This window comes from Molothrus ater, chromosome 1 (assembly GCF_012460135.2).
Source record: "Molothrus ater isolate BHLD 08-10-18 breed brown headed cowbird chromosome 1, BPBGC_Mater_1.1, whole genome shotgun sequence".
Classification (NCBI taxonomy): domain Eukaryota; kingdom Metazoa; phylum Chordata; class Aves; order Passeriformes; family Icteridae; genus Molothrus; species Molothrus ater.
Genome location: NC_050478.2, coordinates 18,538,388 through 18,560,568, shown reverse-complemented (window position 1 = coordinate 18,560,568; position 22,181 = coordinate 18,538,388). Strand labels below are relative to the sequence as shown.

The following is a 22,181-nucleotide window of genomic DNA, read 5'->3' as shown; positions in this document are numbered from 1 at the left end:
CAATTGCAAGATTTATATTAAAGTTGTGATGTTTAATAACAACTGAAGTGCATCAGTATGAACATAGATAAAATTTAAACCCAGACAGAATATCCTGCACTGAAGGGCTCCTCACACTATTTCATACTAGAAACTGGGAATTTAGGAACTGATGTCAGCAATGAGCGGACACATTCAGCAGATAACTGTACCAGTCTTTTTAGATATGAATTGGGAAGCAAGAAACTGCAGTAAGGAAAGACCTGCCATAAGGAAACTTAGATGGTAGAAGAAAAAGCATTTTATTTAAAAATCTAGATAGATAACATGGAAAAAGAAAAATAACAGTTCTCTTCAGTGAGACGTGGAATTTCTGTGTGACAGTAACATGAAAGGTATGAAATCTAAAATTCTGTGGATTGGAGATGAGAATTTAAAAAAACCCAATTGGATACAGAGGGTTTCTCTAAAAGAACAGTAACGGGTGATTAGGCTATTAGGGGGAAAACCTCACCTCATTTATTAATATTTCAAAAGTCTTGGGACTATTGTAGATGGGAATTTCAAAGCAAAATATGGATCAGCTGGTAGAGAAGCATTGTCTATAGTACAGAACTCTTTTAAAATCTTTTTGGCTATCTGATGTTATCATCTATACAAGATAGTCTGAGATTATGCAAGGTAAAGACATCTGCTTTCTATTGTTCATTGACAGTGAGCAAGATCGATTTCACATTTATTGATGAAAGCAAGATTTCCTTTTTTAACTTCCTTTCATTTTTTTATTTTTATCGGGTTGCCATTTTCTGATTGTCTAATATTCCTCTAACACAATGAACGCCAACATGGGCTTATATGTCCACTGCTGTCCTTAGGTTTGCAAATCGGCTACCTCCATATTTGTCTTAAACTGCAACAAATGTCTTTTTTCTTTTTTTTTTTACTGCAAACATAATAGAGCCTGGTAAATGAGCAGTTCAAATGAAACAATAGGGCTACCCTTGCAGACATAACCATCAAAATCATGAACGTGATAGTAACACATCTGAGACGTTTCCCGTGTTGACAAAGAAGTATGAGTACAATTTTGTACAAGGCAGGGGAGGCTTCATCTGGGATGCTCAGCAGAGGTCATCCATGTTTTCAAAAGGACTTAAAAAACGCTTGTGAGGATGATCTTTCTAAAGCAAAAATTCAGAAAAGGAAACAGCCAATACATTTCTTTGAAGATAAAATTATTAATGGAAGCAGTTTCCATATTCCTATATTCTTACCGGGTCTTGGAAAAGTAAGGGCTAAAATTAGAGTTTATCTCATTTCCTGGGGTTCTACTTATGTTATGGTGTTCCTTACTCATAATTCATGTGTGTGTGTGTGTGTGTTTTGTGGTTGCTGCCTTTTTTTTTTTTGAGTCCCCTTTACAGCCTGCAGAAACTCTTTTGTTGCCTTTGCTATGTTGCATCATAGCCATTTTTCAGAGCCTATTTATATTGTTTAAAATAACTTCATTTTCTGAAAAATACTTCATGCTCTTCAACAGTACTTTAGTTAGCCAGATGGTGACATATGGCCATGTCTCTTCTTGCTCTTTTGCTTGTACATGCATAAACTACATATTTGCAGTGGTAAACTTTTTTACCAAGAAAGGAAAGAACATAGGATTTCAGTATGTGCAGTGTGAGAAGTCCTTTGATTAAGGTTGCAGTTTTGTATCCTTAAAATAGACAGAGCCTACTATATATGTAATGTACATATACACATGAAAAATTATTAGAGATAATATATATTATGTATTATATGTGTATTATGAATTGAAATAGAGAGGAGGATAAACATTCTGTTTGTGTTTCATTTAGGATTTCTATTTGTTAAAAGCCTGAATAATTATAAAATTTCACTATAAGTTATAATTATTATAATGTTTTACAATTTTTATTAAAACATTATTCAATGAATAACATGCTGCTGGGACATGATTTTTCTTTCTAAAGCAATCTGAACACTTCACTCAACAGCATGTGTCTTCAGAGAGCTTGTGAAGCCCCTTATTTGAGCATCTTTTTCTGTAGATAAATCTTTAAACATTCTGGTTGAATTTAGATACATGTTTCTTTAGTTATTTACATTAAAAGAGGCCCCGGGGAAAGATCTGGACTAATTAGAGGATTGGACAATTACCAGACGTGTGAAATTTAACGAGGTCAAGTGTCAGGGATGTGACAACCCTGGATGTATGAACAGGAAGGGGACCTGGGGGTCCTGGTCCATGGCAAGCTGAACCTGAGCCAGCAGTGCCCTGGCAGCCAGGAGGGCCAACCCTGTCCTGGGGGGCATCAGGCACAGCATGGCCAGCAGGGCAATGGAGGGCATTGTCCTGCTCTGCTCTGAGCTGGGGCAGCCTCACCTCGAGTGCTGGGAGCAGTTTTGGGTGCCACAATGTAAAAAAGACATTTAACTGTTAGACTGTCCAAAGGAGGGCCATGAGGATGGTGAAAGTCTGGAGAGGAAGCTGTGTGAGAAGCAGCTGAGATCACTCCTCTTGTTCAGCCTGAAGGAGACCTAGAGGAGCCCCCCCCCTCCCCAGCCTTCACAGGGAGAAGTGGAAGGTCAGGCACTGATCTCTTCTCTGTGGTGACCAGTGACATGACCTGAGGGAATGGCCTCAAGGTGTGTGAAGGGAGATTTTTTTTTTAGGAAAAATTTCTTCACCCGGAGGGTGGTTGGAAGAGGTCCCCAGGGACCTGTTCACTGAAGCAGGTCTCCAGGGAAGTGGTCACAGCACTGGAACAGGTCCCCAGGGAAGTGGTCACAGCACCAAGCCTGACAGAGTTCAAGAAGCACTTGGATTCTCAGGCACATGGTGTGACTTTTGGGGATGGTGCTGTGCAGGGCCAGGAGTTGGACTCGATGATCCTGATGGGTCCCTTCCAACCCAGCAGATTCTATGAGTCTATGTGGGAAATAAGGAATCTTTTTTTTTTGAGGAAAGCAGAATTCTTTAGGCTAACAAAATGAAATGTTACCTTCAGATAGAGGAAGGGCATGATCAGAGGGCTGGAGTACCTGTCCTGTGCAGATAGGCTGAGAGAGTTGGTGGTTTTCAGCCTGGAGAGGAGAAGGCTCTGGGAGACCTTAGAGCACCTTCTAGTACCTAAAATGACCCCACAGGAGAGCTGGAAAGGGACTTTTTACAAGGGCATGCAGGGATTGGGCATAGGCGACTGGCTTTAAAAATCGAAGAGAGTAGGTTTAGGTTACATAGTCACTCAGATGGTGGTGAGACATTGGAAGAAGTTGCCCAGAGAAGTTGTGGATCCATCACTGGACGTGTTCAAGGCCTGGTTGGATGGGGGTTTGAGCAACCTTGTCTAGTGGAGGTGTCCTTGCCCATGGCAGAGGGGCTGGAATGAGATGATCTTTAAGGGCCCTTCCAACAAAACCATTCTAGGATCCTAAATGTATTCTGATTCTATATATGTAATTATATGTGGAATTTATAGAATATAATATATGGCATGCATAGAATACAGTAAATATATATTGTATAGTATAAATATTTACTATAAAGAATATTTTCATACATGCCAGCAAAGAAAGTAATTGAAATAATTGAACAACTTTTTTTAACAACTTCTTAATGAGAGAGGTGGGAAAAATATTTAAGGTTTTTAAGATATAGTGTGATAGGTGGGATTAATATGATGCAGTGTCTGTGATGGGGAGAGGGAGACAACACTCGTTCAGAATGTCCCTTTCCCCTGATGCTCCCATGAAACTGACAGGAGGAAGCATTCATTTTAATTCATGTAGATTGTCACAGCTGGCTAAAATCTTAGGAGTGTCTTTAATTTTTTACTAGTACTTCTTCCTGAGTCAGACCATCCTTGCCTTCTGAATGGGAAGTGTCTGGCTATTATAGCTCAGATAATGGTTGTGCAACTAGTGTCTCTCATTTGGTTTAGATTAAGTCAATTTTTCTTTAGTCTGTTTTCATGGGATGAGGGATTTCACTATGCATCTCAGACATTTAGAATTACACACAAAAATCTCCTCGATTCATCTTGTCACAGCTTGGATTCTCCAAGGATAGATCCTAGGTCTGATGTTTATTTAATCTGTTCATTATAATTTGGAAATTAGCAATAACATAGAGAAATAAAAATATTCTGGTGAGATTAAAATAATTTGTTAGAACTAAAGAAGACTTGTAGAAACTTCTGAGAGCTCTTCTGCATTTGGGTGAACTAGTAACACCATGACAAATAAAACTCATTGTTGATGAAAGCAGTGTAATTTATGTCAGGAATACTTGGAACAATATATTCTCTTCAGTAGTAAATCTAAATAAATTGTGATCGACTGAGAAAATGAGCTGTTTACCATATGTGGATAACTTAGTGAAAATCTTCACTGAGGAAACTGGGTTAAAATAAATACCCTGAAAGTTACAATGTCACTCGAATAAGTCAGTAGTGTTCTAGAATTGATTACAGTATTTCTTGTTAGGTACGTCATATCTGAGAAAGGTTTAACAGTCACAGAGGGACTCTGAGACAGGAAATATACATGTCTGGAAAACCTATATGGAAAAAAATAATTAAGACAGCTTAGAAAGGAGGTAAATCAGAATGTACAGTGACTTATAAAGGAAGTTAGAAAAGATCAAGTCAAGGCATCTGGTAACTAAAGTTGTAATATAAGAAGGAAGGGTTATTGTGTTGGATTGAATAACACATTTAAACTATTTACATATTTTTAAATCTAAGGAGTAGTTCCTTATACAGGACACTTGACAATTGGATATATGCTGTAGCATGTCTAAGAATGAGGGGTAAAAGGATTAGGCGTTTATGTGGACAGTAAAAATAGCTACTATTGTTAGGAAGAACATAAAAACTTTAGGAGATCTAAACCTTGGTACTTTAGGGAAATAGAAACCCTCTAACAGATGGAAGAAATCTGACTTTTGGGATTAGTTTCAGGCATTTATCAGAAACATTTGTCTGTTGTCATTCTGGAGGCTGGATACTGATCAGCCATGTGGAAGACTGTTCTTATTAACAGAATCACAGAATCACAGGGTGAGTCAGGTTGGAAGGGACCACAGTGGTCATCTGGTCCAACCTCCCTGCTCAAGCAAGGCCATCCCAGAGCACATTGCACAGGATTGCATCCAGATGGTTCTTAAATCTCTCCAGTGAGGGAGACTCCACACCCTCTCTGGACAATCTGTTCCAGTGCTTGATCACCTGCAGAGTAAAGAAGCTTTTCCTCATTCAGGTGGAACTTCCTCATCATTTTTTCAACAAATATACACATGCACACAGATAAAACAGTGGGCAAATTCAAAGGCCTTGACTTAATTGGTCTCCCACATAATGTATTATTTTCATATGGCACAAATATCTATATCTGCAGGAACTGAATATTAAATTGGACCTGCTATCTCTTTTTAACTCTTTTATTATATGAAGCCAAGTTTTTTAATAGTGTGGTAATGCTTGCACTGTCATGACAACACAGGGAAAGGGAAGTCTATTGATCCATATTTAAGGATTTGGGCAGAAAAAAAGATGAAAGGAGAATTTGGGAGAAGGAAAGGAGTTTCAAGACTATTCCACATTATTCTCTTAATTAAGATGAAGCTATCTGAGAATGATGAGGATATTAAGGCTGGTATACAGAGGACATATTGTTTTATGGACTCAAGAAAGGAGTGAGATTGCCTGCTGATGATATGATTATCTTTTGATTCCATTGGAGGGCAGCAGTACTAGAATGTCCATACAAAAATCGGTTGAAATAATCAATGATAATGACTGATTTATAGGCAATTTTCACTGTTATCACAAGAAAAAAGTTTCTCTGAGACAAAAATAAACAGCTATACTTCAATTAAATTTGTTCAACTAAATTGACATTATGAAATTATCACCTGTAAGGCAAAAAGAATCTTACTTGTGCATCATTTTCAGTAAGAACCTGAAAATCGTGGCTAGGTTGGAGTAACACGGATTGAGACTATTTTAAGGAATTTGACTGTTAATTTGAAAGTGGATCATGTAATAAACAACTGGTTAGAAGCTATTTCTAAATCCTTCTCCTTGCATTGCTTTTCCACAGGGGTAATTGCTCTCAGCCCAGACCTTTGATTCCTTGACTAAGAGGTAAGTTCCACTGCTGGCAGTGCCTCTGACTTACTCCTGTTCTTCAACTCAGCTCTCACAGTTTGTGCAGGGTCCTAGGTTGTTGCAGCTGTTATTTAAGGTTTTAGAAAACAGAAGATGCAAATGGAACAGGAAGTGTTTTTTAAGTGCATTGTCTGATTTAAACTCAGGAAATACTATGTTCTTTAGGTGTATGCAACAGGACTCTAACAGGGTAAAGGAAGTACTTATAAGTCTTCGATATTTCAAACAGACAAACAATCAGAAATATTTCCTCATATTTCAAAGTACAATTCATAGATTCTTTCTTTGTTAAAGCTCACTTGCTAGCCATCATCTTGTGTTTTTAAAAAATAAAAAGTGTAGTGACTAGAAATAAGTGGGTATCTCAAATTTGCAATCTAAGAAAGTATTCACACTGAGAAAAGCAACTATTCACATTAAAGCATCACAGTAAAAATAAAAAAGTACAGGGATCAGGGCCACCATTATCTTATGATCTAGTACTTGGAGTCTGTTCCTCTGAGCAGGCATCTGCAGCAACTCTTCCAAAAACTAAATAAATTTTCTGTATTTTATTTGACATGGCAGAGATGCCAGTTCCTGATAAAATAGTTTAGAAGTTAGAGGCTTCCATTCCACTTTGAACCAAAAAATCTGCATTTCGGACCTTCTGCAAAATCATTTTCCACTCACAGGCAGAATGTTCTGGTCATAGAGATATTACTGGAGATGTGCCTGTTCCTGCAGCCATTGCAAAAAAGACAAGGTGGCTGTGTTTTTTTGTATGCCTGGTTCTGCTGGTGTTCAGTCTGCTATGATAGTGTCTGCCAGACCTAGCCTGGCGTGTGGATTCGTGTGGAGAAATGGGGTAATAAACTTAGCTCACAAACTTAGATGTCAATGTAAATACATGAGCTAACAACTCCAGACTCTGGTCTTGGTCCAAGGAAAAAGTAGTTATTTTTAAGGTGCTATTCCATTTTAGATACCTCCTTTAAGATGAATCTGCCTTAAGAGCTATTGAATAGGTTGATTAGATCTCCATCAATTATCAAGCAGAGTGATTAACTTTAGTGCTGATACTTAGTTTTGTTTAATGGACACTACTCATAGATTCTGGATATGGGTTTAACTTAGGATGCTCATACTGGAGTGGTTCTGGTCCTGTGGGAAAGCTAATGAAGTTCAGAGTGAAACAGGGAAGTGCCTACTGAGCTAAGGCACTAAGAATAGCCAGAGCTGAGGGAGAGCTTTGGGGATTGTGGTTTTGGAATGAGGATTTAGTTAGACATAATGACTGTCCTGCTGCTTGAGAGACACCACCTGATTGCACCACTGCACTAAAACTGCGTTGGAGAAGGAAAAGCAGGCTAGGTTGTCTACCACTGAGGCAATAAATTCCAGGTGAAGGGCAGGAAGTAGCATGGAATGATAACTTCATGGATTGCTTGGCTATGTATTGGCCACATCTGTTAGGTCAAAGTACTTTATTACCTCTAGCTCTACATGATTTAAAACAATCAACCCTTTAATCTCAAAAAACATATGTAGAAAAGGCATGCTCCTATGATTCTAGAAATGTGCAGGACATGAAGTAGAGGATATTACTCAAATGAGAATTTTGTCTTTAAAATTTAGAAACATAGAATCATTTAGTTTGGAAAAGACCTTTTAGAACAAGTCCAGCTGTTAACCTAACACTGCCCAGCCCACTACTAAGCCATGTCCCTGAGCACCAAATATCTTAATACCTCCAGGACTGGTGGCTCAAGCACTTCCCTGGGCAGCCTATTCCAATGCTTACAATCCTTTTGGTGAATAAATATTTCCTAATATCCAATCTAAACCAACCCTGGCACAACTTGAGGCCATTTTCTCTTGCTGTAATGCTTGTTATGTGGAAGAAGAGACCAGCCCCCACCTTGGTGTACCCTCCTTTCAGGCAGTTGCAGAGAGCAGTAAGGTCCCCCTGAGTCTCCTCCAGGCAAAGTGTTAACCCATCCATGCCATAAACAGCAAGTTTTTCCAGGAATGAATTAATTTAATTACATGTACACGTAATTACTAGTGAATAATTTTGAATAATTTTCATTTTTAAAATAAGTTTTACAGGGAACATTAAGCCAGCATTTGATAGGTATAAAAATTTAAGCCCGACTACAATTGTTGTCCAAATTCAAAATATTTAGATTGATTAAGTGAGAATCTACAGAGAAAAAGACAGCATGCAGTTATCTTGGAGAGAAAGGGATTTGAATAAAGAAGCTCTTTTATGGGTCAGTAGCCTTTCAATACCTGTACGCATTGATTGTCTGTGATAATTGCAGTTCAATGCAGAAGACACATTTTTAATTATCAGTAAGCCAAAGAATTCCGTGTCCATCATTCCTTCAAGTCAGAGAATGACCACTGAATACAGAGAGGTTTATGGAAACAAAGCTCACACCAATGTTTGATGGCAGAATGTATTGAAACTTAGATTAGTAACTGCACCAAAGAAATAGACTGAGTGGCATAACTGACAGTAAAGTAATCGACCTGTTCTCTCTGCTTGTTGCTACAAATCACACTGCTTGTTTTTAAATGAAATTTTTTAAGGAACCAAATATTTCTGAACACTGAGAAATATGTAAAAGTTTCTTTAAAATAAGCTCAGAAATTGTATGTATTTATACAGAGTGAAGAAATATTTGCCATTAAAAGCCTCAGTTATTCTTGGTCTTGAAATATATATAATTTTAATCTGAGAACATTAATTATATAACATTATAAATAATTTTTCATTAATTAACTTTTAAAATTAGTTGGTTTAAACTTAATTAAACTCACTCAGAATTAGAATTGCCTTTTATGACTGCAGCTTAATTTATATCTGAAATGAATTGAGCTGAACTGAATGATTCTGAGTATGAGTCCATATCTCCATACTGGGATCTAGCACAATCTAAATAACCCAGATTTCCTGAATGTCCATCTAAATCTGGTTCTTGCATGTGTGCATGATTCTTACTTTCTACAGTGACTGCATAAATCAGAAGGTAGTATGTCATCACACCGTGTTGAATATACTGTCAATAAATTGTTCTTATGCTTTTTCTTATATAAATTAATTTGTCTCTGGCCAAAGCTGTGCTTTCTGACACACTGAATTTGTGTGTGTGTTTCATGCATGTGTGTGTACAGATGCAAAAGGATAAAGCAGATTAGAGCTGAAAAGTCTTTGGCTGTGTGGATCTTCCTCTCAAAACTGTAATTAGTGACCTGCCTATGAAGTCTGAAATTTCAGATCTGGTTTTAGGATGTGCTATACCAACTGCTTTCATTAGTGCTGTGTTAATTTATTTGTAGAGATTGGTAGAGGAGCAGTACTGGAAAATTCAAGAAGAGCTCCAAATTTTTGTTGAAAACAACAAATAAGCATCCAGGTTACAGCTCATGCTGCACTAGAAAATAATCTCTTATAGCAGAGGTAGGCTCTCAATAAACTCTGGCTGAGGGTGAATGTGTGGTCTCCCTTTGAGAACTAACCGAGGAATTAACAAGGGGTACTAGCGGTGCACATTTCACTTTTACGCATTGTTAAAACAAACTTAAGTTTGCCATAACTTGAGTTATGTTCTATGCAAAGCTAGTGCTAGTGGCTCATGTTGCCCTTTACTTTTGCCTGTACCTCAACTGGAAGGCTCTGCTGAAGTTTTGCAAGCTACATGAAATTAGGTCCACATGAGGTATTACATCCATATGCTTCAGAAGCTGCTATTAGATGCAGCTGAGGAGGTCTTCTTGGTTATGTGCACGTGTGCTAATACAAAAAGAAAAATTAATAAGACAAGCTGGACTTTGTGTAAATAAATGTAACTTTTTAAAAATCAATGACATTTATACTGTGCAGAACTGTTTCTTAATACCTGCAGACGTGATTTTTGTCTCCTGTGAAATAAGAACAGAGAATTCAAATTGCATTTGAAACATGTTTTCAAGGTAGAACTTATTTGTACATTCTGCAGTTGTATGGAATATTTGCCAACATAGAATGTGTAGACAAACATGGGGAAATGCCCTAAAAGGACTTTCAAGTTGATATATGATTATAGATGTAGATAAAACTAATTTACAGAATGGAATATTCTATGTATTTGTACCACATTACAACCTAAGCCTGTGCTGTCTGAGACCTTTTTAGCTATGTATGTTGTTGACATATATTTTACCAAATGTGTACAAATGTTAGAAAGAGGGACTACTTTCTCTATAGAAATTACTTTGTCAAAGAAATTTTCAGACTGATTTGGTGGGTAAAATGAATAAGACAGTCATTCTTAAAAGGTTCCCTGAATTACTGGTAAACTGGTTCCTAAAACACAGAAGGGAGTTTGTTTGCCTACTTTTATTTTTGTTTGTTTGTTTGTTTTTAGAATGGGTAAAAAAGCAAAGAAGGAAACAGAGTCTCCACCCAAGGATGTGGTAAGTTTATAAACTGCTATGTGCTATAAAATAAACATTACACAATTACAGGCCCAGCTCTACCGTCCTTACATAGTTCCTTATTCTCCTGGTTTACCCACATTATTCTAAAAATGGCTTTTAAAGATGTCTCTGTTTCTGCTTTTCTTGGACGGCATACAAACCAGAGTGACTGGGCATGTGTAGTTCTTTGTAGAGATTGTTGTCTTTGGCAGGCATTGCAAACAGTTATGTATGAAACAATCCAGGCTTCTTTTTATTTGAAGAACAGTGTTAGCTTTCTCTTCGTAAAAATCAAAGGAGAATGGAGAAGAGCGACCTGAAATCTGCCTGTCTTTTCAACTGTGAATACATTCTCTTTCTTTAAGGATGAAAGAGTTAAAAGCCTAGATGGATCTGTGTTTTTTCACAGAATACAAAATTTGACAAATATTTTGAATAATACTACATACTCTGTCTCTTTTGCAAATACGTACAGTCTTAAGAGGCAGTTTAGGTTTTTCTGTTGTCATTGGAAGTACAGTGAAAAGTAGAGGAGCTGTAGCCAAATATAGAATAATGGTGATCGGGAGACTTTTTTTTCAAAAGGTGGAGGTTAAGGGTCTGATACTAGCACACTTTTCAAGAATTTCTGTAAATTCACAAGGTACAAAAAAGCCCCCAAAAAGACAATTGTTTGAAACACAGCTATTTTTTAAAGTTTAGTTGTTTTCTTCAGAAAGAAGTAGAGGAAATACAGAAACATTGAAAAGAGTACAGTATCAACTCTGTGTCAAATAACAACCAAATTAATGAAAATGCGGACCTCAATGAGTCTCACAGAAAGAGTCCCACTCCCTCAGTGAGTCCCACCAAATGCCAAGATCTTTACACTGTTTAAAAAACACAGTGGATTTATGTGTAAAGAGTTGTAGTACTGCGAGAGCTTTTTCAAAGGTCACAGAAAAGTCAGCAAAAACTACGTTGCAATTTCAATATTAAATAAGCATATATAGTTTTGACTAAGACAGTAATATCCAATAGTCATGATGTCACTGAGACACAGCAGTTGACATCAGGTTTACCCAGCTGTTCTGTGGAAAGGTGAATATTACAAATGTAATTCATAGCCTTCAATCAGTAATAAATCCTTATGAAAAGAAATTGCATAAAACCTCAACATATAAAGAATATAAAGAATACACTCACAAAGAAGGTGTATGTAGATGAGTCTAATTCAAACAGGCCTGAGAAATTAAGACTAAATATCTTTGCAGCCTAAGAAAAGGTTTGAAAGGCACAGCAACACATTTAAGTCATACAGAGGAGCTGAAGTAAATAGCTAGAAAATCAGTCGATGCAGCACCACAATTTCTATATCCAAAACATACAATTAGATTTTCTAGAGAAAATGGTGGTACAGCATGCTAGGTACTACAATCTACAATAACCTGTGAATACACAGAAAAAGTCAGTAAAACTATCAAAAGGAATGAATTGGAAAGAGTGAATTCCAGATGGCATCTACAGCTTTTGGCTTAGTTTTTACCCTTGTTGTGCTTCAGCCTAGCATGTCTATTCTGACAGTTGTAGCAGGAGAAATGTGGCGGATCAGGACAGTATTAAATATGAAAATATATCATTTTAACTATTAATGAAGAAAATCTTACCATAATAAGAATTTTGTTCATAATAATTGAGTAAAATCAAATCTGAAAACTTTAAATTTCACCTGGGTGTTTCAGATGGCAGGAAATGAGATGCAGACAAAATAAAATATGTATTAGCTATTATCTTGTGATTGATAATCTGTTTATGAAAATGTCAAGTCCAAGAAAAGAAGCCTTGAGATAATGTAGACGGGCTTATAAAAGAAGGCCTTTGTGCATGTGGAATGCTCTGAGAATATATGGTACTGCAGATGACCACTAATTTTTTATAGATTTCTAGGAACAGGTGGGAAACACATCTCTTAGCCTAGCCACTGCTTACATGTTTCAGAAAGTATTCCTGAGGACTCTGTTTTCACTGCCTTTCCTAATTTGTCTTATAGTATTCTCTGTTCTGAGAACTGGTCTCCAAGAGGAAAAACATTTCTTTGAGCCTCTATCTCTATATGAATGACCTAAGACAGCAATTCAGGCAGATAAAATATGCTAGCTTTGACATAGATTGATAGGAACTTTTCACATGATATCTACATTAAGTTTGGTCTAGACAATACTATTATTTGATCATCAGCTAGGTCATGGATATTGAAAGGGGAGCCTGAGATTATCCCTAGAGAAAATACTGAAGTGTTATCACTTAAAGAAAGCTATAGATACCTGAGTATTTTTGAAAAAGGCTTCATTCACAAGACTGTTATTAAAAAAAGTGGAATGTATGAATTGGCACAGTCAGCTCCTGAAATTGTCCCCACATAAACACCTTCTTTTGATTAATGTCTAAATATTAATTTGACTTGACTTTAGTGAGGCTTTCAAAACTGCCTCTTGTAACATCCTCATAGGTAAACTGGTGAAGAACAGAAGAGATATACAGTGTTAATGAACCAAAAGGTAGCTGAACTGACAGGCTCAGAAGGTTGTAATCAGCCTCATGAGATCCTGTTAGAGGCCAGGCACTCGTGTTGTGCTCCAGGGGGTGATCCTGGAGCAGATACTGTTCAACCTCTTCCTTAGTGACCTGAATGATGGGACAGAGTGCACACCCAGCAAGTTCGAAGAAGATAAAAAATTAAGCGGAGTGATTGACAGACCAGATGGTTGTGCAGCCATTCAGGGAGGCCTCAACAATTTGCTAGAGAAATAGGAAATAGGGAATTTAATTAAGTTCAATAAAGGGAAATGGCTAAGTCCTGCACCTGGGGGAAGAATATCCGGTAGAGACTGGGTGAAGACCAGCTGGAAAGCAGCTTTCCAGGAAAGAACCTGGTGATTCTGGTGGACTTGCATCAGAAATGGGAACTTGGGACAAAGAAAGCTAACAAAATCCTGGGCATTAGGCAGAGTGTTGCCAGCAGCCTGGGAGAGGGGACTCTTGTGTTTCACTCAGTACTGGTGAGTGAGGCCACACCTGGAGCGCTGTGTTCTGTTCTGTGTTCTCTGGTACGAGAGAGATGAGGCCTTAGTGGAAGAAAGTCTTGGAGCATTTGTCTTAGGAGGAGATACTGACAGTTGGGACTGCTTGGTCTTGAGAGAAGGCTTGGAGGAGTCTTGTTAGTGTAAAACTTGCTGATGGGAAGAAGTAAAGAAATCAGGTTGGGCTCTTCACAGTGGTGTCCTGTGAAAAGATGAGAGGCAGTAGGCACAAAGGGAAATGCAGGAAGTTTCCATTTAATAAGAAAAAAAATTCCTCTTTTGCCTTAACAGTGATGGAGCATGGCATAGGTTGTCCAGGGAGCTTGTGGAGTCTCCATCCTTGGGGTTACTCAAAATCAGACTGTGCACTGGCCCTGAGCTCTAGCTCACCCTGCTCTGAACAGAGCTGTTGGACCAGATCGTCTTTGGAGGTGCCTTCTAATATCAACTGTTCGTGATTCAGTGAATATCTTGGGGTTTATTGTTAGTACAGGAGATCAGACGCCCACAGAACTGAAATAATTAGCATATCCAGGTATCTACTAAACCTGTTTTTCTAGGTAAAGGGACTAAGAGTAGTGAAGATATCTGTAGTTCTTCTGAAGATTCTATGAGAGGTGAAAGGTTAAAACTGACCTTAAATCAAATTCAAGGGATTAAAAAAAAAAAGGAAAACCAGCATGATTAAATAATAGAATGATTAGCAGATAAATACATCCTTCAAAAGGTGGGATTTTCATCCAAATGGGAAAACAAAAAAATGCTTCCACTTCCAATGAGAAGTAAAAGCATTGTCGCCCTGCATCAAAATATTTTGGGAGAGAACTAGCAAAGATACAAAAAGTAGCAGTAAAGCTTTTTCAAATTGACTGGATGCAAAAAGCTTCTTAGGGTGAACACTATTAGGTGATTGCAGTCATGAAAGAAAAGCGAAATTACTTATTTTTGTGTCAAAAGACAAAGCAATGTGGTAATCACTAAAATAAATGTGATAAAATTGCCCAAGTAGGAATAAATAGTGTTTGCCCAGGTCTTGTGTTAAATGAAAAATAGCTAACATCAGAAAATGTGGTACTAGAGGAATGGATGGTAGAAAATTGTGTTTTCAAAAGGAAATACAGCAATAATTACATGAAGTTTATCTTCTGTGCTGTGTTAATTGGTAGAAATAGTTCTTGAAAAAAACAAAATCAAACCCATGGAGAAATATGATAGTAATGGGGAAGAATCAATAGTGCTTGTGTAGAGGAGTGTTTGAGCTATGAAATCTGCTTGAATTCTTTAGAGGGGTATTCTTTGGATAATGATGTTCTAATTGATATAGTTGCTTAGCTTTTCCAAAAGTTTTCAGACCAGGCTTTTCACTCTCATAAAGATGAACAGGTAAAAAGAAATTACTCTTGTAGTAGTAAAGTCTGGTTATAAAATAGGAAGCAAAGGTGAGAAAACAAATTATTGTTCTGATTTTGTAATGGAGAGAAGTTGCCAGTCGTGGGATTTTTATTCTGCAGCTGTGTCATCCAGTTTATCAGAATGAATGTGGATATTTTCATGAAAATGGCATCCAGTTCCTAAGTAGGAGAAAGTCAATAAGTACAAAATGTCAAGTTCCAGAAATGAAAGACAAAACATTGTGTTACTAGCATGCACATGAATGCCATTAACAGTTCTGGTTCCCATCCCAAAAAGGTAGAGCTGAACTATAAAGAACTAGAAAGACATCAGGATGAACTAAGAAAGGATGAACCAAGAAAGAATGAACTAAGAAAGACAAGAAGGACAGTCTGGGTGGCCTCTGTTTTAGGAAAGATCAAAGGGAGTTGGTTTCTTCTTTCTCAGGAGGAATCACTGTGAAGAGGAATATCATAGAAACTTATGAAATTATGTATATACAGTGAAGGCAAATGAGTGTAATTTATTTCACCTTTTCTTATAGTGAATGAACTGTGGAGGATAAATAAAATTATCAGGTGGTATTTTTAAAACAAAGAAGAGGCACAGTTATTTTATGAATATTTAACTGTGATACTTGTGTCTCAGAATATTAAGGGTGTTAAAATACAGATGGCTTCAAAAATTATGTAGCAAGTTTTTCCTGGACTTTTTGAACCCAGAGATAAAATCACTAGGTTCTCCAGTTCTCTAGGTTGCAGAGCTAGTATCTGAGAGGGAACATAAGTAAAATTTAATAGTCTGCTTGGCCACACCTATTACTTGGCCCTTGTCAGAGACAGGAGGAGTGACTAGGTGGGTCTTTGGTCTGACTGGAAACATATTTTGTATTACATTCAATTTCGACTAAATTAAGTTGATGGAAGTAAAAAACAACCCAAAGCACAAAAAACAAAACACCCCTCCCCTCAAAAAAATCCCTAATGGAAACAAAACAAACAAGCAAAACAAAAACGAACAAACAAAAAAAAAACACCAACCCAAAAAATCCCAAACCAAAACCAAACATACACAAAAGTCAAGATCAAAGACATGTTATAGCTTTCTTTTTTCATTTAACTTGCTATTTTCTTAATACAAACTGAATAATGGAAATGTTGTTGCTTATAAATTAGTTAAATTTCTGTGTTTAATTCAAAGTTGTTTGTAACTTCAAGTATATTATTCTAGCACATATAATGTCCTGTATGTGCCATTACAGGAAGAGTCTGCAATAATGTATGAAGATTTAGATGCAAGCCTTGGATAAAAAAAAAAAAAAGGTGGAACACTATCTATGCAGACATAACGATAGGTCATAAGGAGTTCTGTGATAGTTTGGATGAACAACATTACCTCCCAGCAAATCACAGAGTGGGTCAGGTAGGAAGGGACCACAGTGGTCATCTGGTCCAACATCCCTGCTCATGCAGGGTCATCCCAGAGCACATTGCACAGGATTGCATCCAGATGGTTCTTGGGTATTTCCAGTGAGGGAGACTCCACACCCTCTCTGGGCAACCTGTTCCAGTGCACAGTCACCACACAGTAAAGAATTTCTTCCTCAATCACTCACTTGCTCAGGCCTCTGATTCTTAAAGATACATTGATTTCAGTGACTATTTTTACTACATTTTTAGCACAAAAGTGCTTTTAATAGAGAGTGCCTATTGAATATTGCATACAGTAATAGCAAATCTAATGTCTAAGTAAATAGAGATTAGACTAATTTCACTGAGCTCATGTGCCAACCGTTCATTAAATCCCAGGAATTTTCATTGAGTTGGGATTTATACAATTACTTGTAAACATGAGAAATGCTGAAAATGGAGCAATGCAATTCTGACTTTGGTATCAGATCAATGTATAAATATTATACATGTGCCTGTGATGTAGCTATTAGAAGGTTTTTAATGAAGTAAATAAAATGATTGACATTTGTAAATATATATGTATATATATTGTAATATTTAAAATTAATTTGTATTGCTATCTTATAATCTGCTATATTTTAAAGGTAATACATTGTTTTCAAAAAACTGCATGACCCCAGTATCCAGTAGTTTCCGTACGTAACACAGATACTGTATAGGCCTGAAGTGTGAGGAGAGAAACCATGCTAATCATTTACTTTAAATTCAAGGAAGCTTAAAACTTTTTAATGAGTAGAATTTTCAGAATTCCTTGAGTCTTCTTAGGAAACAAAAGGCTTTTTTAGAGGATTCCCTTGCTTAAGTGATGTTAGTCCTAAGGAGTCTATTAAGAGGGTGAAAACTGTCCGATTTGTTGGAAGATTTCTTTCTGCATGAGAGAGCTCAGAAATGGAAATGAAACCTTTGTATCATTTCTAGCTGGGTGAGCAGGAATTATATCTTGCAAGTACTTCATCTAGTACGGGATCATGGTGAGCTGGTGAACTGAGCTGACAAAGGCACAGAAAGTGTTCTTTTATTTTTTAAGCAGCAGCAAAGTGATATTGCCACAGAGTAACGAAATCCTCTTCATTGTACACCTGCTGAGTCCACGGGCTCTGTGTACAGATGCTCAAAAAGACTTCTCATGTCTGGTTCTGAAGTCTCAGAATGCTCTTACATGTATAACAACGACATAGCTTGTTACCTTCAAAAATTTCTAGATTTGCAGGGAAGCATGAAGGTTTTCCCAAAATTCTCATATGTGTTGAAATCATGGTTGTATTTATTTGGAAGTCAATTATTCTTTCTAATTTTTCACCACTTACTCTAATTGTTATTAAAAGAATTGGACTTTTCCAAGGAAACAGCAACTCATTAATATTTCTAATTCAGTGTAGATATCAAACAAGATTTATTTTATATTTAATGAAATGTGGGATCTACCGCAGCACACAGGAAGACTCAGTAAAAATCAAACTTTTCCTTCCCTTTTTTTTGTTTTGTTTTTAGTTTGATCCTTTATTGATTGAAAGCAAAACACCAGCAACAGTTGTGCTAATGCTTTGTTCTCCTGAAAATGAAGTTTTGGCCAAAGCATGTGATGCTCTATATAAATTTGCATCAAAAGGTTAGTATTTTTACAATATACTTTGTTTTGCAGTGCTTATATTTTGATAGTTGTTTCATTTCCTAGCATTGAAATCTTACTTTCTCCTCAAAGGTATCTGTTGAAGTTTGGGGGAGTTTTTTGAAATGCCTATCCAACCTGTAGTTGCAGTAATAAAGAAGTCTTGTAGTTTGCATGAAGGAAACTTTCATAATTTTGTTGGAGAATTTTATATATACTGTTTAATAGAGCTCATTTTAAATATAAGATAGATATGGGTTTTTATAAGCAACAGATCTGCAACTGAGAAAGAGTTCTTTTTTTATGTTGGAGTTTGAAACGTCTGTACAGTGTAGTGATTTTAATCTTCAGTTTTCAATGACAAGAACCTCTTAGCCTTTTTCTGTTATTTTGACACAAAGTTGTTGTGTTGGTGTTTCTGTGCAGGTGATTCATTGGAGGCTGCTCAGCCTCCTTTATCAAGCGTATTTCTGTATGAGTTGGGAATCTAACAGGTCTCCAAGATTCTGAATCTTCCAAAGGTCCCTGTATAATCTATAGCTAAACATCATGTTCAAGGTGCTCAGGAGACAAACAGCTGTATAACAAAGGCTAAAATTTATGTAGCACGTAATTTCCTATGCTGTCTCCTACTTATTCCATGTGATTCGATGTTAGCCACTCACATTGGTATGCACTGGTGGTATTCTTGCTCTGATTAATCTGGTTTAATTTTAATTTCCATTTCATTTGTGTTTTCTTTAAAAATTATGCATTTATATGCTGATTATTATACTGATGTAAATTACCAACACTGATGAAGTTGTGAGAATGGCAGAAGTCTTTGACAGCTGGCTAGGGGTCACTGGGTTCTGAAAGATATTTAGATTCTGCTTAATATGGCAAGCTTGGTTGAGGGCATGGGATCAAATTCTGAAGATGTGAAGAGAGAATGTGGACTGTTGGGAGACAACTATGAACCATAAACTCTTGCTGGCTCCTTCCCTCCTGTCCGCAGCAAAATATGTCACACTGCAGAAGGGCAGATGTGCTATGTCTTTTATGTTTAAAAGAATAATCCTTTAAATTATTAATGTAGATATTCCTGTAATCTTCCAGAAGACTAGACTGTAACTTTGTGGTGTGGCACAAGAGAAGGGGTTGTTTTCAGTTAATTAATTGCAGTTAATCTAATTTTTTGAAGTGTTGCTAGTAAAAAGTCCCATAATAAATAATAACTTCTCCATTTTAAGCATGTCTTGGCCTGAGAATGAGCACAGATGTCCAGCTTCCTCTCACATTTCTCACTTGTAGCCAGGAAGGGCAGGCATGCTTCATTAGAAAAGGAATTATAAAACTGTTGTGGGAACTGAGAATAGGAGTAGGATTGGGATTTTGTTTCTTGAGGTTTGTGTGTGTTTTGTGTGAGGAGGGACAGAAGGCTGTAAACATACTAAACTCCTCTGTTTTTCCATGTCCAGCACCTATTCAGCTATAAAGCACTTCATTCTCAGGTGGTAGAAATCTTAGGTCGGAATAATGATACAAATCCTGGTAGTTGCTTCCCTTGAGGGATAGTAAAGAGTCACAGAATCAGTGAACTGTTATGTTGAGGAAAATGCAATTGGGAGGCAAGAGAGGAGGAAAATAAAATGCATATTCACCTGAATTTTATCAGGTGTACAGTATTCACCTGATACTGTTCACCTATACTTTGCTAAGTAGGAAGCTTTCCTTTGTACTTCCACTTCCATTTGTCTCCAACAAATGAGTGGAGTGTCCAATAGACAGAGGCGTCCTTTGCTTGAAAAATGAGAATTAATCTGAGATACTATTAATCCTTGAAACTATTTGAGACATATTTATTAGGGGTGTAAATCAATTGATCTTCAAAGGAGCTGTCAGGCCTCTGTTCTTTGGTTCTACTGTTCAATAAAAGATTGGTAGAGGTTTTACCTTGATTCATTAGAGCTGTGAGGTTGCTGGCCTTTTTCTTGGGCTTTTAACCCAGTTCCTTTTCAGGTGATGAAAACAAAGTGACACTTCTTGGTCTTGGAGCATTGGAACATCTACATAAGCTCCTCTCACACGAAGATCCACTTGTACGCAGAAATGCCGTCATGGTATTTGGCATCATGGCTTCTAATAGTAAGAGTCTCGAGGTTTTACTATTTTTCAGTGTGTAGTCATCAAGACAAGAGGTTGATCATGTGAAAAAATCTTATATTAATGGCCCAGAGTAAAGTGATGTAAGGTTGAGTTTCAGTGCCTGTTATTTTATAGTGCTTTATAGACCTATAGCTGATTAATGCAATTAAACAGGTCTTAATTTGGTGAAGATCTTACCCAGTTTTCTTCCATGAGGATATCCCAACCACAGTCTAAGTCTTTTCATCAGCTGCTACCTGCTTGTCATGCTGCACTGGACCTTGCCCTCTTAGATTACTTCTAATTCAGCATTAGCATATTGTCAGTGGTGCTGCACAAACACGGATTTGAATGAACAAATATATCCCATTTATATTCACATCTTAATTGGTTTTTTATTTAAAAGTAAATGAAACTCATACCTTTTTTTTTCTCACATTTCAACATGTTGAATATGTTGATAATAACAACGCAGCCCTGTAGGATCACATGAAGTCTGTCCCAAAAAATATTACTTGATTTTTCTATCCAAAGGTTGAGGTTTTGCTACTTTGCCATTGACAACATTAGAAATGAAATCTGAAAGACTTTACTGTGATTTTAGTAAGACCTGTGTAATTCATGTTTTCCATTTGCTGTGTGGGCTGGCATCAGCATAAAATTGCAAAGTGATGGCTTGAAAACTAAATAACAGAAGGATTGCTTTTAATTTGATAATTTTAACCACAAATAATTTTAACTATCAGGGTATGACTTCTTTGGCAGCTAAAATTGTGCAATATTTAACAGTACTTGCTAGATGGAAGTATTTTGAATAAAGTTTCAATGAAATATAGAGGAACTTCATGTGTATCAAATGCCATAGAATGTCATCTGCAACTTGAAAGTCTCTACTTTTTTTTCTGGGCCCATTACGATCTTGGTCTAACTTGAGTTGTGTGTCTTTCCCAGTCAGGTCTTTTTGTCACTCAGGGAATAACCATAAGTACATTTTGCTTAGAGCGGATTCTGTTTCTTTACTCAGCCAACACTGCCAAACAAATGACTTGATATTTGTATTTTCTTCGTTGTAGATGATGTGAGGAAGTTACTGAGGGAACTGGATGTCACAAATTCACTTATATCACAGCTGGCTCCAGAAGGTACCTTATAGTATTCATACCTTGTGCAAAAGCACCGTCAGAAATAATTGATGATTGCCATTTTGTCAGACAATTTAATAAAATCTACCCTGTAATGTGATTTTTCCTAGTACGTGTTAAATAGGTAAGTGCTTTTATAGGAGTAGCTCTGTAGCTCACTGAGTAGTGTTTTGTGTTGTACAGATGGAACAAGATGTTTATGGACATATTGGGTATGGTTAACAACTATTGTTTATTGACTTCAAATAATGCTTTAAATTAAAATTAATTCTCTACTGAATTTGTGAAAATATTCTGTGCTGAATAAAACTTAATCAAATTGTTTATTTTTTTTTCCCCACAGAAGATGTAGTTATCCATGAGTTTGCTACTCTTTGTCTAGCATATATGGCTGTTGAATATACTACTAAAGTAAAAATATTTGAGCAAGGTGGGTTAGAACCACTTATCAGACTGCTAGGTAGCCCTGATCCTGATGTTACGAAGAATTCACTTGAGTGTATCTACTTTTTGGTACAGGTAAAGTTTGCTCTTGTTTGTTGCGTTAAACTTCAGAGGCAGATAAGCATTTGCACCCCTACGCCTGACATTCTCTGTGGGGTTTAGTAATTATAAAATATTTGCTTCATTTACTCCACAGTGTTCGTGAATGTTTTTGAAACATTGACTCCTTGCACCTGAGTCCCTAAATGTTAAATTGGTTAGGAATAGAGCTGTTTTAATTCTGTTAAACTTAATGCAGTTGTCTGTGCTGTACTGCAGTA

General features: G+C 36.9%; 1 protein-coding gene across 2 annotated transcripts in view; it reads left to right on the top strand.

The window, feature by feature from the left end:
• Positions 1 to 22,181, top strand: part of ARMC3 (armadillo repeat containing 3) — a 73,874-nt gene that overhangs the window by 887 nt on the left and 50,806 nt on the right. For both annotated transcript variants that reach the window (XM_036406957.2, XM_036406959.1), the window contains exons 2-7: positions 6,103 to 6,146; positions 10,565 to 10,613; positions 18,031 to 18,148; positions 20,150 to 20,275; positions 21,349 to 21,417; positions 21,761 to 21,936. In XM_036406957.2, coding sequence (XP_036262850.2) covers positions 10,566 to 10,613; positions 18,031 to 18,148; positions 20,150 to 20,275; positions 21,349 to 21,417; positions 21,761 to 21,936 — 537 coding nt within the window. In that variant the 5' untranslated portion in view covers positions 6,103 to 6,146; position 10,565. The remainder of the gene's footprint in view (positions 1 to 6,102; positions 6,147 to 10,564; positions 10,614 to 18,030; positions 18,149 to 20,149; positions 20,276 to 21,348; positions 21,418 to 21,760; positions 21,937 to 22,181) is intronic.